At 48.9% G+C, this 17,724-nt stretch overlaps 1 protein-coding gene across 2 annotated transcripts in view; it reads left to right on the top strand.

Annotated features, from left to right (window-relative positions):
- The window catches only part of LOC122552543 (protein-tyrosine kinase 2-beta-like), a 21,623-nt gene extending 9,274 nt beyond the window's left edge, over nucleotides 1-12,349 (top strand). The window contains exons 4-8 of one of the 2 annotated variants that reach the window (XM_043695229.1): nucleotides 875-899; nucleotides 1,866-1,915; nucleotides 3,598-3,741; nucleotides 8,808-8,888; nucleotides 10,444-12,349. In XM_043695229.1, coding sequence (XP_043551164.1) covers nucleotides 875-899; nucleotides 1,866-1,915; nucleotides 3,598-3,741; nucleotides 8,808-8,888; nucleotides 10,444-10,659 — 516 coding nt within the window. In that variant the 3' untranslated portion in view covers nucleotides 10,660-12,349. The remainder of the gene's footprint in view (nucleotides 1-874; nucleotides 900-1,865; nucleotides 1,916-3,597; nucleotides 3,742-8,807; nucleotides 8,889-10,443) is intronic. The other variant, XM_043695230.1, reaches the window with a different exon arrangement.
- Nucleotides 12,350-17,724: the final 5,375 nt, after the last annotated feature.

A 17,724-nucleotide genomic window follows, 5' to 3' on the forward strand; every position in this document is an offset into this window, starting at 1 on the left:
CTGCCTGCCTTGCTGTGTTCCCTCTCCCTCCTGATGCTGCCTGCCTTGCTGTGTTCCCTCTCCCTCCTGATGCTGCCTGCCTTGCTGTGTTCCCTCTCCCTCCTGATGCTGCCTGCCTTGCTGTGTTCCCTCTCCCTCCTGATGCTGCCTGCCTTGCTGTGTTCCCTCTCCCTCCTGATGCTGCCTGCCTTGCTGTGTTCCCTCTCCCTCCTGATGCTGCCTGCCTTGCTGTGTTCCCTCTCCCTCCTGATGCTGCCTGCCTTGCTGTGTTCCCTCTCCCTCCTGATGCTGCCTGCCTTGCTGTGTTCCCTCTCCCTCCTGATGCTGCCTGCCTTGCTGTGTTCCCTCTCCCTCCTGATGCTGCCTGCCTTGCTGTGTTCCCTCTCCCTCCTGATGCTGCCTGCCTTGCTGTGTTCCCTCTCCCTCCTGATGCTGCCTGCCTTGCTGTGTTCCCCCTCCCTCCTGATGCTGCCTGCCTTGCTGTGTTCTTCCAGCCTCCTGCCTGTCTACTTTGGATTCCAGCATCTGCAGTGTTTTTTGTCTGTAACTGAAATGTCGTTGACAACTAATCACATGAATTATTCACTGATGTTGATGATTGGCATAAGATCAGCCTTCCAGGAGATTGAACAGGAGATCTGCCCAGTTGTATTGTTTTACTCTCCAGCGGGATAGCTACTGATGTGGTTTTTTGGTGGGTCAGAAATGTGGGGTTGGTGTCACAGGATCTTGTGTCAGTGCCCTGGGGGTGAGGAGTCATTGAGTGGAAAATACTTGATGGTATGGAGGATTGTGATTAACAGACTCAGCTGTGGGGCCGAAAGTAACAAACTGAGGAAATGTCACCTTGTCTCTCATCTCTTTTATTTTTCAGGACAGCGACCAGGAGCCTTGCTACAGTAAGTCCCAGGTTTACAGTGGAGTTGGTGGTGGTTGGGAGGGATCCAGCAATAGTATAGCATTGAATTGGACACTGCTCAAATCTCTCCTTCCAGCCAAGCCTGACTGTTGCCCAGGTTTTACTATGTGGACAAAGGTTGATTGAGAACCTGAGCAGAGTCTAGATTTGAGTGGGGCTGGAAAATCACAGCAGGCCAGGCAGCATCCGAGGAGCAGGAGAATTGACATTTTGGGCAAAAGCCCATCATCAGGAATTCCTGTCGATTTTCCTGCTCCTCAGATGCTGCCTGACGTGCTGTGCATTTCAAGCACCACTCTGATCTTGACTATAATCTGCCGTACCCACCTCTGCCTCCTGAGAACCTGGGCAGGCTGCAGCTCCCCAGGATTGCAGTGTGTATGTTGAGACTGCAGTTATACACAGGCACTGACTGACCACATGCTCTCTGCAGCTCTGTCAGTGATGACACTTCCATACGAGCTGTTAATTCTAATCACCTTTCGTAAGGTTTGTAGTGAATGTAGTTTTTAAACAATCATACTGTTCACGTTGGGTCACCCAGCAACACAGAACTCTGTCTGAATCCTGCTCCAGTCCCTGGAGAGTGACCCGGGGGGAGCATTCTGGGGACTTAAGTGAAGTTGGTGAAGCGAGTGTTGGTAGGGAGGGAACCAAGAGCAGGAAGCTGAGTGCTGTGAGGAGGCCAGCACTCGGAATGTGCTGGGTACCTCTCAGGAAGAGTAACAGCCACAACACCATCTCACAGCATCATCAGCCTGCACCCCATGGACTGCTGTAGGTGGTTCAAGAAGGCAGCTCACCGCCACCTTCTCCAGGGGCAACTAGGGACTGGCCCCAGCCAGTGATACCCACATCCCACGAGTGAAGGTTAGACTGTGCGCTGTCTAAAATGCTACTTGGTGCAGACATTCTAATCACCGTGTTCTTTCTGTCCCTTGTTTTGGAGCTGAGTTCACAGTGCCACCCGAGAAACCTCCGAGGAAAAACCTCCCGGTGAGTCCCTGACCGAGTGTCCTGCAGCTCTGGGGAGTAATCTGGGAATGTTGTGTAAGCCTGATGTGGGGGGGGGGGGGGGAGAGCTGATTTGGTTGGAGAGCTGATATCAGCAATGAGTTACTCTGTGCGTTCTGTAACACCCCTCACCACCAAATCTTCAATATATCAGCCAGTCTCTAGAGTATCCGAGTATACAACGCTGAGGGGAACCCTGTGGGCTCTCTGAACAGATGCCACTCCAACTTTGCAGCATTATATACTTCCCCTTGTCCAGCTTGCCTTGTGAAATTATTTGAGAGTGCCCTCCATGAATTGATGCCAATTCTGAAAGTCTTGCCCAATTTGTTGAGAGTTCAGCTGCACTGAGACCAAGCCTCTTCTGAAACCACGGAGCAAGAGGAGACACTCAGTCGTCTGAGCCTATTCCAGCACCCACCCAGACTGGTTCCAGTTCTGGTCACCCTGCCGTGGGAAGGATATTATTAAACTGGAGAGGGTTCAGAAGAGATTGACCAGGATGTTGCTGGGAATGGAGGGTTTGAGGATAGGAGTTGAAACTTTATTGCTGGAACAGCACAGCAGGTCAGGCAGCATCCAGGGAACAGGAGATTCGACGTTTCGGGCACAGGCCCTTCCTCAGGCCTGTGCCCGAAACGTCGAATCTCCTGTTCCCTGGATGCTGCCTGACCTGCTGTGCTGTTCCAGCAATAAAGTTTCAACTTTGATCTCCAGCATTTGCAGACCTCACTTTCTCCTTGAGGATAGGAGTTGGGATATCATGTTGAAGTTGTATTAGATACTGGGGAGGCTCCTTCTGGAGTACAGTACTGTGTCCAATTCTGGTGTCCTTGTTATAGGAAGGATATGATTAAACTGGATAGGGTTCAGAAGAGATTGACCAGGATGTTGCCAGGAATGGCGAGTTTGAGATATGAGGAGAGACTGGATAGGCTGGGACTTCCTTCACTGGCAGTGTAGGAGGTTGAGGACTGACCTTATAGGGGTTTGTAAAATCATACGGGAAACAGATAAGGTGACTAGCCAAGGGTCTTTTTCCCTAGGGTGGGGGAGTTGAAAACCAGGGGACATATTTCTAAGGCGAGAGGGGAAAGTTTTAAAAAGGATTTGAAGGACAACCTCTTTACACAGAGAGGTGTTTGTGTTTGGAGTCTACTGCTAGAGGAACTGGTGGATGCAGATACAGTTACAACACTTAAAAGATCTGGATAGGCACATGAATAGGAAAGGGAGGGGAAGGATATGGCCACGCACAGGCAGGTGGGAAACGTTCAGTTTGGGATTGTGGTCAGCACGGACTGGTTGGACCGAAGGGTCTGTTTCTGAGCTGTTTGACTCTGAGTGAATCTCTGCAATACTCCCTCGAAAGCAAGTTGATCTTTTCTCGATTTCCTGATACTAAAGCAATCTGGGGATATGGGGATAGTACGGAGGGAGAAATAGTATTGTTACAGCAGATCAGCTGTGAGCGTATTGAATGGCAGAGCAGGCCTGAGGGGCTGAATGGCCTACTCCTGCTCCTGTTCCCATGAGCATGCTGAAAGGTATCTAAATTCACCATCAGCGTGCTCCCATTTCAGAGGGTGCCTTTCCTAAACAGTGAATGAAACCTTTCTGTGTCAGCTTCAGCACCTGATGATGCTCCTTTTCCACACATTCAGCCAATACAAGCAGCTCCCACAGCCAACCTGGACCGCTCGAATGACACCATCTATCCTCAGGTCATGGAGCTGGTTAAGTCGGTGCTACACCTGAAGAACCAGGTCTATCAGCTCCCCTGTGAAGAGTACATCAACCTGGTGAAGGTAAGCTGGTTAACCTCGGGCAGGGGGCGATGGTCCCCGTCTTGAAGCCATCATAAAACAAAGAAAAAGCACAGCAAGATCCCATAATAGTGCCAGGGCACGTTTTCCATCCAGTGCAAAAGGCAGATGAAGTTTAATTTGATCCCATCTGAAAGACCCTGCCAGTGTTGGGTCTGAACCTGTCAATCATCCTGGTCAGAGGACAACAGCAATCATTGAGTGAAGAAGCTTCCTGTCTATTAATGTGTCGGGGATTATGTTTATAAATATCGTGCTGCTTCAGGCTCTGACCCTCAGGGTTTTAGTCAAATTGAGTCGTGTCATGGTTGTAATTCTGGAATCAGGAGCGGCTCATCATCCAGAGGACATCAGCTCAAATCCCAACAAAGGCAGTTGTAAAAGTTCAGGATAGAAGCAAGTTCTGTACTGAAACAACAAATGCTGAAGATCACAGCGGGTCAGGCAGCATCCAAGGAGAGAGAGCAAGCTAACATCATCCAGACTGGAAACATTAGATTTAGATTACTTACAGTGTGGAAACAGGCCCTTCGACCCAACAAGTCCACACCGACCCACCGAAGAGCAACCCACCCAGACCCATTCCCCTACATTTACCCCTTCACCTAACACTACGGGCAATTTAGCACGGCCAACTCACCTAACCTTGCACTTTTTTTTGGACTGTGGGAGGAAACTGGAGCACCCGGAGGAAACCCACGCAGACACAGGGAGAATGTGCAAACTCCACACAGTCAGTTGCCTGAGGTGGGAATTGAACCCGGGTCTCTGGCGCTGCGAGGCAGCAGTGCTAACCACTGTGCCACCGTGCCACCCACTTAGCTTGCTCTCTCTCCATGGATGCTGTGATTTCCAGCATGTTTTGTTTTCGCTGTAAAAATTCAATTTGGAAATGATACTTTCAACAGAATGAAAATCAGACATCAATAAAACTGACCCTGAAACTCTTACCTTGTTACAAAAATTTCACCTGCCTGTGTGATATCATTGCAGGACAAATGCAAGACAGGGACTAGCATGTGGAAAATCAAACGCCAACTCAAAATTCCAGGGATCACTGAAGGACAGCGTAAATACACAAATGGCCACAAGAGTGTGCTATCAGACTTCCCTCTCCTGAATGATTTGTTTTTCTATTCATGGGATGAGGATATTGCTGACTAGGACCCAACATTTATTTACCTAACCCCCTGCGTCACTCAGTGATCCAAACTCCACTTGACTTGTTTGAACCCCCTTAGGAATGGGAAATCTATTAGAGGTTAGTTTGATTTGTAAATGTCTTGGTAATAAGAGGTGTGTATCAATTGTATGGAATTTGATCAGAGTAACTGCACCTTTTCAAGACTACGGTTGCCTGACAACTCATTCCCCCAAGTAAGACCTGGTCCGTAGCCAGTCCGTGTGGAAGGGCATCACGTGCTGACTGGATGGTTTCTGTGATGAGGAGGTGCTGGTATTGGACTGGCGTGGACAAAGTTAAAAATCCCACAACACCAGGTTAAAGTCCAACAGGTTTATTTGGAAGCACTAGTTTCAGAGCGCTGCTCCTCAGTGACTAGCTACCTGATGAAGGAGTGGCACTCTGAAAGCTAGTGCTTCCAAATTAACCTGCTGGGCTATAACTTGGTATTGTGTGATTTTTTTTTTAACTGGATTGTTTCTGGACTGTTTCTGGACACTGTGTATCATTATCCAATTTCCTTTCACATAACCTGATATTTTCTCACACTCCATTGGCCAGAACCATAGAACATCACAAGAGTTTGTTCAGGAGATGTGGTGGGAGTAACAAATTTGGTGTGAATTTACTGTAATAATTCACCAGACGCAAAGGAAGAGCTCAGAGATATTCTGAGGGTATGGCCCACGTCATATCGTTTCATCCTCATTCCCACTTGTCAAATCCCGGACAGTGAAGAAATACCAACATCAGCTTCTGAACCTGTGGGTATTAATCAGCAAATAGCACTTTGACTCATTGTTTCCCTCATGTTGCAGAAAGACATGTGTCAGATTTCACTCAAAAAGCATTAACCTCCGGACAACTTGGTGACTGCTTCATCATAAATAATTATTAACAACAGAAACAAAAACAGAAATTGCTGGGAAAACTCAGCAGGTTTGGCAGAGGGTGAGAACTGAAGCATTAACTCTGATTTCTCTCCACAAATGCTGCCAGACCTGCTGAGCTTTCTAGCAATTTCTGCTTTTGTTTCTGATCTGCAGCATCTGCAATGCTTTTGGTTTTCATTTGATAATTATGAGGTGGATTACAATCTAGTATCTGATTTATGATGGTTTATAAACCCCACATAATCTCACTCCACCTGTCTGCCTTCCTTTAATCTATGTGACACTGACCTCCACCTCCTTTCGGTTCTCTGCTGTTGAGCACAAGGCCTGCTACATCTTTGCCGGTAAGGCAGTCTGCTGTTTCTCTGAACCCATCTGCCTTATTTCCCTGAATCACCTTAATGTTTCACCAAACACCCAACAAAACTTGCTGATCACATCATGTAGAGTTGTCAGTTTCACTTTCACATGAACAAATGCATTCCAGATTATCTGCAGTATTCTTTAACAAGTTCCTTTCTGACCAAGACTGGAATTTCATCCGCTGCTAAGATAATGGGGGATTTCACCCATTGCTCAGTGTAGGTGACAGGAACCATTTCCATTGGGGCGAGATTTTATTTCCTCCATTTGCGTCTTATTTCTGTCTGTGATTTCTTCCAGCAGTGTTGAAACCATTTTTGTCGCTATTTAAATTCAGGAATCCCCCTGTCAATGTGCAGTTTCAAACACACTTAGGGCAATGGGTGAACAAATGATAAATCGCAGAGGAATATAAATGTCAGTGCAAAGGGATATACTTTGGCAGGAAGAACAGAGAGAATGTAAAACAAAGGGTACAGTTCTAAAGGGGTGCAGGAGCTCAGTGACCTGGCTGTGTCTGTGCACAAACCATTAAAGGTGGGTGGAGGCGAGAGTCATGTTTAAAGCAGACAGTATCTTGGGTTTTATTAACAGAGGCACAGAGTGTAAGAGCAGAGACTGAAACAGAAATTGCTGGAAAAACACAGGCAGCACGGTGGCCCAGTGGTTAGCACTGCTGCCCCACAGCGCCAGGGACCCAGGTTCGATTCCTGCCTCGGGCGACACTCTGTGTGGAATTTACCTGTTCTCCCCATGGGTTTGCTCTGGTTTCCTCCCACAGTCCAAAGATGTGCAGGTTTGGTGGATTGGTCATGGGGAAATGCAGGGTTACACTGATAGTGTGGGATGCCCTTTGGAGGGTAGATGTGGACTCGATGGGTTGAAGGGCCTGCTTCCACACGAAAGGGATTCTATCAGTTCAGCAGGACCCTGTGGAGAGAAAGCAGAGAGTTTTTTATTTCAAAAATATACTTTATTCATAAACTATTTTGATGATCTGTACAATTGGCCATGCCATACATCCGTAAACATTCCATTTCTTGGTATACAGAGACAGAGTAATCATTCATATATACAGGTCTGTACGATTCGTATCCATTTGGATCCATATACTATCCATATCCATGGAGTTCAACCTGGATAAATGCGAGGTGATGCATTTTGGAAGGTTGAATCTGAAAGCTGAGTACAGGATTAAGGATAGGATTCTTGGCAGTGTGGAGGAACAGAGGGATCTTGGTGTGTAGGTACATAGATCCCTTAAAATGGCCACCCAAGTGGACAGGGTTGTTAAGAAAGCATATGGTGTTTTGGCTTTCATTAACAGGGGGATTGAGTGTTAAGACACAGAGAGTTGTGAGAGCATGGAATGCGTTGTCAGCAGCAGTTGTGGAAGCAAGGTCATTGGGGACATTTAAGAGACTGCTGGACATGCATATGGTCACAGAAATTTGAGGGTGCATACATGAGGATCAGTGGTCAGCACAAAATCGTGGGCTGAAGGGCCTGTTCTGTGCTGTACTATTCTATGTTCAATGTATGTTCTATATATTTAGCTGGGGGGTCAGCAGAGCACCCTTACTGCGTGGGCCCCTGTGCTGAGGCAGGCAGATGTTACACAGTGGTCTTTCCCCACCACGCCTTGGCAGCAGCTGCCCCAAGCTTCAGCACGTCCCTCAACACGTAGTCCCGGACCTTGGAATGTGCCAGTCTGCAACACTCAGTCGGGGTCAACTCCTTCAGCTGGAAGATCAACAGGTTTCGAACCACCCAGAGAGCGTCCAAGAAAGCAGAGTCCAGTGACCCTCCTTCACTGGTTGTGGAACTCATATAAGACCCTGGTTAGGCCTCAGCTGGAGTGTTTATACCTGTGGGCGCCACACCTTCTGATGGCTGTGACTGCACTGAAGGTGGGGGTGACTGCAGAGGAGGTTCCAGGAATGAGAAAATCCCATCGCATGGATAGATTGGAGAGGTTGGGATAGTTGTCTCCAAGAAGGACAGAATGGGAGACTGACCAAGCTGTTCAAGCTCCCACGTGGCCTACACAGACTGTTCCCATTGGTGGGAGAATTGTGAACCACAGGGCACAGCTTTAAGGCAATTGGCAAAACAAGTAAAAATTGCAGCGAGTGGCTGGGCTCAGGAATTCATTGGCCTGTCAGTGTGGAGGCATTACAGAGGGATGTGGATATTTATCTGGAAAGGAAGAATGTGCAGGGTAACAGAGCAGGGTGTAGTACAAGGTGCATGTCTCATTCTGAGGATCCGCAGACACGTGGGGCTGAATGGCCTTCTCCTGTTTTGTGACTCTAGAATTTCCATTGGAATGTACAGGACAGTTGAAAATCAGAGTCACACTGGCAGTGTGTTAGAGGTTTGCCTTCACTGTCTGATCTTAAGAATCTGGAGTCACGTAGACAAATGATAGGCTCGGGGAGACAATAAGTATTTTAACCTGGCCTCTACGTTTCCAGTGTCCTGTAACTGGAAAATCAAACCAATGAACTGTTACAGCTGCAGCTACTGCATCAATTGTTTAGGCCACACGTTCATTCTGATGATTTCCAATCGTGCTTGTAACACCATGACCATTCTCTACATTCTAGACAGTGGGAGTCAACCTTCGAAAATTGACTGGCAGTGTAGATGAGCTGTTGCCGTCGCTACCTGCAACATCCCGCACAGAGGTGAGTCCCAGTTCATTTTATTACCATCTGCCTCAGTCACTGACCCGCTACGTTTTAGGAGCAGGATTCTTTTCAAAGTGCATTCCTTAATCAGCAGACCTCACTATTTCGAAAGACATGTGGTTTAGCTGTCATCAGCTTAATTTCTGAGGGAGGGAGGTTTTCTTAAAATTCTGCATTTCCAACAGAGGTTATGTGGAATATTTCACACTCAACTGAAAGGAATCTTAGTTGAGGTTTTTAACCAGCTTTTCTGGTGAATATTTTGATAAGGAGTTGAGAAAGATTCCTGGTGACAGCCTCCAGGTGAGAGAGTGGAAAAGTTGAGAAGTTTCTTTTTTTTTAATCCCCCTCAATCAGATTGCCCCTCAGCTGTAAGGAGAGCCCTCCCAGACTCCCATTTCTCCAAATCCCTGCTCCTTTAGACTGAGGTTCAGAAAACATTCACTGGGATGTTGTTGGAACTGGAGGGTTTGAGTTATGAGGCAAGGCTGGATAGGTTGGGATGACTCTCACTGGAATGTAGGGGACTGGGGGGGGGTGACTTTATGGAGGTCTATAAAATCATGAGGGGCATCGATAAATTGAATGGCAGGTATCTTTTCCCCAGGGTGGGGGATTTCAAAACTGGGGGTATATTTTTAAGGTGAGAGGAGAAAGATTTTAAAAGGACATGAGGGGAATTTTGTTTGAACACAGAAAGTGGTTCACATGTGGAATGTACTTCCTGAGGAAGTGGTAGATGAGGGCACAGTTACAACATTTAAAAGAGATTTGGATAAGTATACGGGTAGGAAAGAGTTGGAGGGATATGGGCAGGTGGGGCTAATTTAGTTTGGGATTATGTTCGGCATGGACTGGTTGGACTGAAGGGTCTGTATGACTCCATGACCAGTCCAGTAAATCACATCTGCACTCTCAGCAAGATTGGATCATTTTCTATGAATGATCAGAAGCCTTTCCCCCTCCGTTACTGAATTTCACCACATGTAGCTAAAATAATACACAAATCAGAATCATCATGTTATTTGGTTGAAGACTCCCACAGCCTGAAGGCTGAGTTACAGTGTAATTTACAGAGAAAATCATAAATAACAGAAGCAAGCAATTTAGCAAGAACAGGGAAGTGGTGGATGGGATGTTAATAGAAATGCTGAATTAAAATGGAATGACGATTATAATACAATTCACCATTCCTACATACTGACACTGAAGTCCATGTAATTGTTGGCTGCTCAGAGCTTTGAATCCTTTGTAACTCAGGAGGAGGCCATTCGGCCCATTGAACTTGCTGCAGCTCTTCCATTGAGCATCATTCCCCAGCCAATCTCCGGCCTTTCCCCCAACCCCTCACACATCATTTCCATCCAGCTAACTCTCCAATGTCCTCTTGAATGAGAGACCTAAAGCAGGCCTGACGTATCTGATTGCTGCTCGTAATCTAACCCCTGGAGTCCAGGCATTGTTCTTGTCAACTGATGTGCCCCCTCCCAGATCTGCTGACAGTGCTGCAGGTCAGCTGTAACCAGGGTTTCTTCATCTTGTTTCTGTTCAGATCGAGGGGACACAGAGGCTCCTGAACAAAGACCTAGCTGAGCTGATAAACAAGATGAAACTGGCCCAGCAGAATGCGGTGACCTCGCTGAGTGAGGAGTGTAAGAAGCAGATGTTGACAGCTGCCCACACTCTGGCCGTAGACTCCAAGAACCTTCTGGATGCTGTGGACCAGGCCAGGGTTCGGGCAGGACAAGCCAAACCAGTCCCGAACTGATGACAACTCCATCGATTCAGACAGCAGATGCACCAGACAGGAACAAAGTCCTCCACTGAAACAAGCAAGAAACTGATTCATTAAAATCCAACACGGGACAGCTAGTTATTGAGGCTGGGGGAGGCTGGGGCACTGATGAGGGCATTAATTAAGTAAAGCTGGTAACCATTTTCCAGGGGAGAAAGGTGCTTTTGTTTGGAGGGGTGGAGGGGCTACCGATGACTTTAATCCAAGCGATTCCGTGTACATAAGGGAACGGTGATGCATTTCAAGCTGATCTATGCCCAAGTTGTTAATAATCACAATAATCTGTGGCAGATGGTAGTTAGTGGTGGTGCTGGAGTTTTAACCAAACTCAACCCAAGAATGCACTTCGCGTTTGAAATGCTTAATTTGGGAGTGACTAAAGAGATCTGGAGATGGTAAGATTTGGTGAAAGTTTGTATTCCTGTGTTGTTTTGCTCAGTGCCAAATATTCTACTCTGTAAACACCGAGATTAATAGCTGGCTGATAGCACCAGGAAGCGTGACTGAATGTTGCTGCTGTCTGCTCCTGTTGCGATCAGAGAATGATCAGCTCCTTGTGCTTCTCTTGCGAATGGTCAGGTGATTGGTGGTTTATGAGGAATCCGTACACGCCACATCCTCCAGGATAACCTGTTTCTAAGATACAAGGAAAACAGAGGCAGCTGTGATTGGACCCAGTCTTGTAAATGAATAACTCTGAATGATTGTGTTTCTGACTGTGAGAAAATGAGTGATGTTGATGTGGGCTTGAGGAAGGTTAGTGATTTTGGAATGGAAAATCCTGGATCAAAGTATGAGGCTTTCTACCCTAAGTTTCTCAGCTTCAGATTGGATTATCCCAACTTGAGAAAATTTAGAAAGTTGTGTCTTTTCACCTTGTTCACTGTGATATATCCATCTGGTGGAAGCAGGCCATTGTGTAACTCCACTGTATGACTCTGCAGCAATAACTGTGTATGTTCCCCTTCTGGACCGACGGTCAGTCTGGTTTTTACACCATCTCCAGCTGTGCAGCTCACAAACCATACAGGTGAATGGGGATCGACCCCCTCATTCACCCCTCTCTCGCCCCATTGCAGTTGTGTTGGCTGATACTCTCTGACCAGTCCCTCTGACTGCAGTCATACTGTGCATTGACAGTGTTGTCCAGCCTCTCAGCTCAGCTCTCATCACACTGCGCTTGTGTATTGCAGATCCTTCAGTTTGGTCTCACATTCCCATCCTGTCTGGGACGTGGGAGCAGAATTGTCGGGCCTCAAATGAGGGTGAAGATTGAGGGTATTTTTCAATGACATTTCTGGGCAAGTATGTGGTTGAGCATGTGCCCATCAAAGCTGCCTGTCAGTGACCTGCCCTGTGCTGCTGAAAGTCCTCTGGTTAGTCCAACCCCTACAATGGCCTGTACACTGCCCATATCAGTCCCAAGCAGGGGAGGAGGAGAGACCAAGCAAAATCCCAATGCTCGACTGTTTCCCCCTCCCACCTGGGCTGGGGGGGAGCGGGTGGGGCCTAGGAACAGTCCTAACTCCTGCTGTCCAATCCAATGTGAAATTCCAATCACCATAATCGCTTTTGTCTTCTTACCTGGAACAGTCTATCCTTGTTGTGTCAATGCAGGAGCTGCTGAAGAGTCCGGAATTGGAGCACTGTTTCTGGGAACATGCTGTCACACTGGCTAATGCAGAGAATGAAAACCCCAACTTGTCCCAGTTAATAGCCCCCAGGAATAGAGAGGGACTTTATGGGGAACTGGTGCAATTATCAGGTTAATATCTGAGACACAATTAACCCAGACCATTGCAACATCCCATAGGTCCCGATTGGACAGAGTGCAGAGGGAATTCATGTTCCAACATAGTATTGACTTTTTATTCATTTGTGGGACCTGGGCTTCACTGGCTGGGCCCAGCATTTATTCCCCATCCCTAGTTAATCGTTGAGAAGGTGGGGGTGAGCTGCCTTCTTGAACTGCTGCAGTCCACCTGCTAATAGTTGACCTACAATGCCCTGAGGGAGGGAATGCCAGGATTCTGACCCAGTGACTCTGAAGGAACAGCGATGTATTCCCAAATCAGGATGGTGAGCGGCTTGGAGGGGAACTTGCAGGGGTGGTGTTCCCATGTATGTGCTGCCCGTGTCCTTCAGGATGGGAGTGGCCGTGGGTTTGGAAGGTACTCACCGTCTATGGTATGTTTTGTCGTGAAAACCTCCCTTTCACGCATTCTTTAACAGTTGTCTCTTTTTATCTTAAACACAATAACTTGTGTTTTGAAAGTCCCGTTGTGTTGTAAAGGTAAGAGAGTGTGGGAAAGCTGAGATTTAGCCTCCTACAGTGACCTGGGGTAACTCCTGGGGGTCACTAAAGCCTGCATGTTGACTGCTGTTTTTGGCAGTGTGTGCGCTTCTTGAAATGCAGCTGTGCAGTCGATGCTTTGTGTCAGTGAGTTCCTGGATCTCTCAAAGTGCCGGTGAAGTGCTATGTGTCAGGGCCAAGTGGGACCCGACTGGTTTGTGAGAGTTAGAAACAGGAACTGACCACACCTGAGAGAGCTGCAGCAGCCTGGCTGAGAGAAGGACAGGATGGTCACTCTGCCTCCCTGCCAACTGTTGGATTCCGAATTCCATTAGTCCAACCAGAACCCAAGGACACAGCACTCACTACGTACCAATAAGCTTTGAGACATGAGCCCAGCTAGCTAGGATTGGGAATGGGAGGGGTTTGGGGCAAGGGAGGTAAGGAGTGTCTGACGCCATCAGCCAGTAAAACTCTGAAGCTGCATAGACCCCAAAGAAATGACCAGTAGAGTTCTTAAGAACATGCAATTGCACGACATGGGGAAGCCCTCCCAGCCAGTCTTTCCAAAGAACTGTCAGGTTTCACTCTGATCTCACAGTAAAGGAATTCCAGGAACAGGAGAATGAGTTGAGCAGTTTATTCTGTCAGAGGATTTCCACACTGGAAACGATAAACCAGCCAAAGATGTCAGGTTCCCAGGCAGTAATGTTTGACGTGTGTGTCTGCTCGACTCTCGCTCAGCACCCCTGGGCTTTCCACATGTTATCGCTGTCACGTGAATGAATGTACATGTCAGAACTGGAAGCTAATTGAACATTCGCCTGATTTGAGATGTGACGATGCTGTTTGGATTCTCACTAAAATAAATATTTTTTTTTCTAAAAGCGTGTCATTTATTTGTTATTGATCACGTTGGGTGAGATGTTTTACTCCCTTTGGATTTGAAAGTTGTGAGAGGGGGAGCACATGGAATAAACTGAGTGGCCTCCAGGCGACGTCCTGATCCCTGCCTTGCCCAGCTGAGCTGTGATTGGGTAAGGAACGGTTCCCTCAGCCTGCTCCACCATCCCCCTCCGGTCATCATTTCAACTAAACCTCACCAGAATTTGGTGCATCAGCTTGAATACTATGCTAACTTGGAGTGCCAGCACTCCCTCAGCACTGACCCTCTGACAATGCAGCACTCCCTCAGCACTGACCCACCGACAGTTCCGCACTCCCTCAGCACTGACCCTCTGACAGTGCGGCATTCCCTCGGCACTGACTCTCTGACAGTGCCCCCTCCCTCGGCACTGACCCTCTGACAGTGCAGCACTCCCTCAGCATTGACCCTCCCACAGTGCAGCACTCTCTCTGCACTGACCCTCTGACAGTTTGGCACTCCCTCAGTACTGACCCTCCGACAGTGAGGCACTCCCTCAGTACTGACCCTCCGACAGTGCGGTGCTCTCTCAGTACTGACCCTCCGGCAGTGCGGCCCTCCCTTAGTACTGACCCTGCAACAGTGCGGCGCTCCCTCAGTACCGACCCTCTGACAGTGCGGTGCTCCCTCAGCACTGATCCTACGACAGTGCGGCGCTCCCTCAGCACTGACCCTGCGACAGTGCGGCGCTCCCTCAATGCTGACCCTCCGACAGTGTGACACTCCCTCAGCACAGACCTTCCGACAGTACGGCACGCCCTGAGTACTGACCCTCTGACAGTGCTGCACTCTCGCAGCATTGACCCTCCGACAGTGCCCACTCCTTCAGTACTGACCCTCTGAGAGTGCGGCTCTCCCTCAGTACTGACCCTCCGACAGTGCACCTCTCCCTCAGTACTGATCCTCTGACAGTGCAGCACTCCCTCAGTACTGACCCTCTGACAGTGCGACACTCCCTCAGCACTGACCCTCCAACAGTGCGGCACTCCCTTAGCACTGACGCTCCGACAGTGTGGCACTCCTTCAGCACTGACCCTCCGAGAGTGCGGCTCTCCCTCAGTACTGATCCTCCGACAGTGCGACACTCCCTCAGCACTGACCCTCCGAGAGTGCGGCACTGCCTCAGCACTGACCCTCCAACAGTGCGGCACTCCCTCAGCACTGACCCTCCGGAAGTGCGACACTCCCGCAGCACTGACCCTCCAACAGTGCGGCACTCCTTCAGCACTGACCCTCCGACAGTGCGGCTCTCCCTCAGTACTGATCCTCTGACAGTGCAGCACTCCCTCAGTACTGACCCTCTGACAGTGCGGCACTCCCTCAGCACTGACCCTCCGACAGTGTGGCACTCCCTCAGCACTGACCCTCTGACAGTGCGGCACCCCCTGAGCACTGACCCTCCGACAGTGCGGCACCTCCTCAGCACTGACCCTCCGACAGTGCGGCACTCCCTCAGCACTGACCCTCTGACAGTGAGGCACTCCCTCAGTACTGACCCTCCGACAGTGCGGCACTCCCTCAGCACTGACCCTCTGACAGTGCCGCACCCCCTCAGCACTGACCCTCTGATAGTGCCGCACTCCCTCAGCACTGACCCTCTGACAGTGAGGCCCTCCTTTCGTGCTGCAGTGCCCATTGCTCTGTGATCTGATGTTGGGCTCCCGTAAAGCGTGAGAGTCTCCAGGGTTCTGTGTATCTCCAATCGAATGTTTTATGATGGCCATGGGTTTGTCGTAACTGAGCTGGGCAGCAATTGAATTGGCTCCCTTTCTCATAGTGTTGCAGTTAGGAGGTGGGTGAGAGGAGGGGGTCACTGCCACATTACGGTGTTGCCATTGTCCTTGACAGTTGATGGTAAAGTTGGAGCCAGTGAGTGGGAGTGTGTTTGCGGTGTGGGGTCAGACCATGATGACCCCCTCCCTGTGCAGTGTTAACATTATTCAGCGTTGGGTGGAACAGTGCATTCTTGTTCACAGTTCAATTCTGAGTGAGTGCAAACTCAGCAGTTTGTTTTGGGGAACAGTATCAGAGAAGTGACCACGGACGCAGCTATTTCAGTTTCAGTGACAGGAACCCTGCCCATTTCCTCTCCCATAATTGACATGCACTTTGTGTAAAACAGAAAACTTTTGCAGTTTTTTTTCCCTTCATTTAAAGCCTTTAACTTGTGTAACTCCAGCGCTGCCCCAGAGTGACATTTCCCCTCCAGCTTGACATTAGCAGGAGAGACGAAAAAGAGAGATTTCAAACGTTGGAAAGAAAATTGCAGAAAGTTTCAGTTTTAAACAAAGAATGTCAGTAATAGGAGAGCAAATGGGCGGGTTCCCATCACTGAAACTGAAATAGCTGCTTCTGTGGTCACTGCTCTGACCCCTTTCTCCTTCCAACTCCTTGTCCCCTCCTACCCCCTTCCCCATCCTGTGCACAATTCCCCTTCACCCTCCCTTTACACTCCCCTGTATCACTGATTCCCCCACCACTCGGAGCTGAGTTGGGGAAGGTTGCTGGTGCTGTTTGTTGAATTGTCCCCTGGTCTTAGTGCCTCTCAGAACAGATACATTTACAGAATGATCCCACATGTGCTTTAGCCCCACTTAGCTGTCTATTTGCTCAGAGTCAATAAAGTGTGGAGCTGGAAAAGCACAGCAGGTCAGGCAGCATCAGAGGAGCAGGAAACTGGAGTCCTGATGAAGGGTCCTGTCTGAGACGGTGGCTCTCCTGCTCCTCGGATGCTGCCTGACCTGCTGTGCTTTTCCAGCTCCACACTTTATCGACTCTGACTCTCCAGCATCTGCAGAGCTCATTATCGCCAAGTCGCTCTGCTCAAACCATGGGGTGAGGCAGGTGGCTCTCTCATATTTATCCTTCTTGCAAACTCATTTCAATGACCTCGATAAGGAACCAAAATTTCCCATTTCATCATTCACTCCCTCTTAATCAGCACCATCCACTGACTTTGGTCATCTTCAGTAACCTGAGGGTGCAGCCAGGAGGTGCTGCAGCATCATGACAGAGACTGCCTCTCCCTGTGCCCCTCACTCTGCTGGTAATGTCACTCGATGGGTAATCCAGAAACCCTGTGCCAATGCGCTGGCTGGATAGGCTGGGAATCCTCTCACCTTAGCGCGGGAGGCTGAGAGCTGACCATGTAGAGGTTTATAAAACCATGAGGGGTATAGGTAAGTTCAGTGTCATTTCCCTAGGGTGGGGAATTTCAAGTCTCGGGCGGGGGGGGTGGGTGCAGTTGTGAAGGGGGGGGTATTTTCAAGATGAGAAGAGAAAGATCTGAAAAAGACACTAGGGGAATTTGTTTATACACAGACAGTGGTTTGTGTGTGGAATGACCTTCCTGAGTAAGTGATGGATGTGGGGACAGTTACAATGTTTAAAAGACATTTGGATGAGTCCATGAACAGGAAACGTTTGGAGGGCTGTGGGTTAGTAGCAGGTAGCTGGGACTAGTTTAGTTTGGGATTATGTACAGCATAGACTGGTTGGACCGAAGGCTCAGGTGGCCTCCAACGCATCTCGTCACCGCAATTTCCCTTCCCACATGGTTAAAGGTGCCCTCCAACGCATCTTGTCCACATCCCGCACCTCCGCCCTCAGACCCCACCCCTCCAACCGTAACAAGGACAGAACGCCCCTGGTGCTCACCTTCCACCCTACAAACCTTCGCATAAACCAAATCATCCGCCGACATTTCCGCCACCTCCAAACAGACCCCACCACCAGGGATATATTTCTCTCCCCACCCCTTTCCGCCTTCCGCAAAGACCATTCCCTCCGTGACTACCTGGTCAGGTCCACGCCCCCCTAC

The sequence above is a fragment of the Chiloscyllium plagiosum genome, chromosome 9 (assembly GCF_004010195.1).
Source record: "Chiloscyllium plagiosum isolate BGI_BamShark_2017 chromosome 9, ASM401019v2, whole genome shotgun sequence".
NCBI lineage: Eukaryota > Metazoa > Chordata > Chondrichthyes > Orectolobiformes > Hemiscylliidae > Chiloscyllium > Chiloscyllium plagiosum.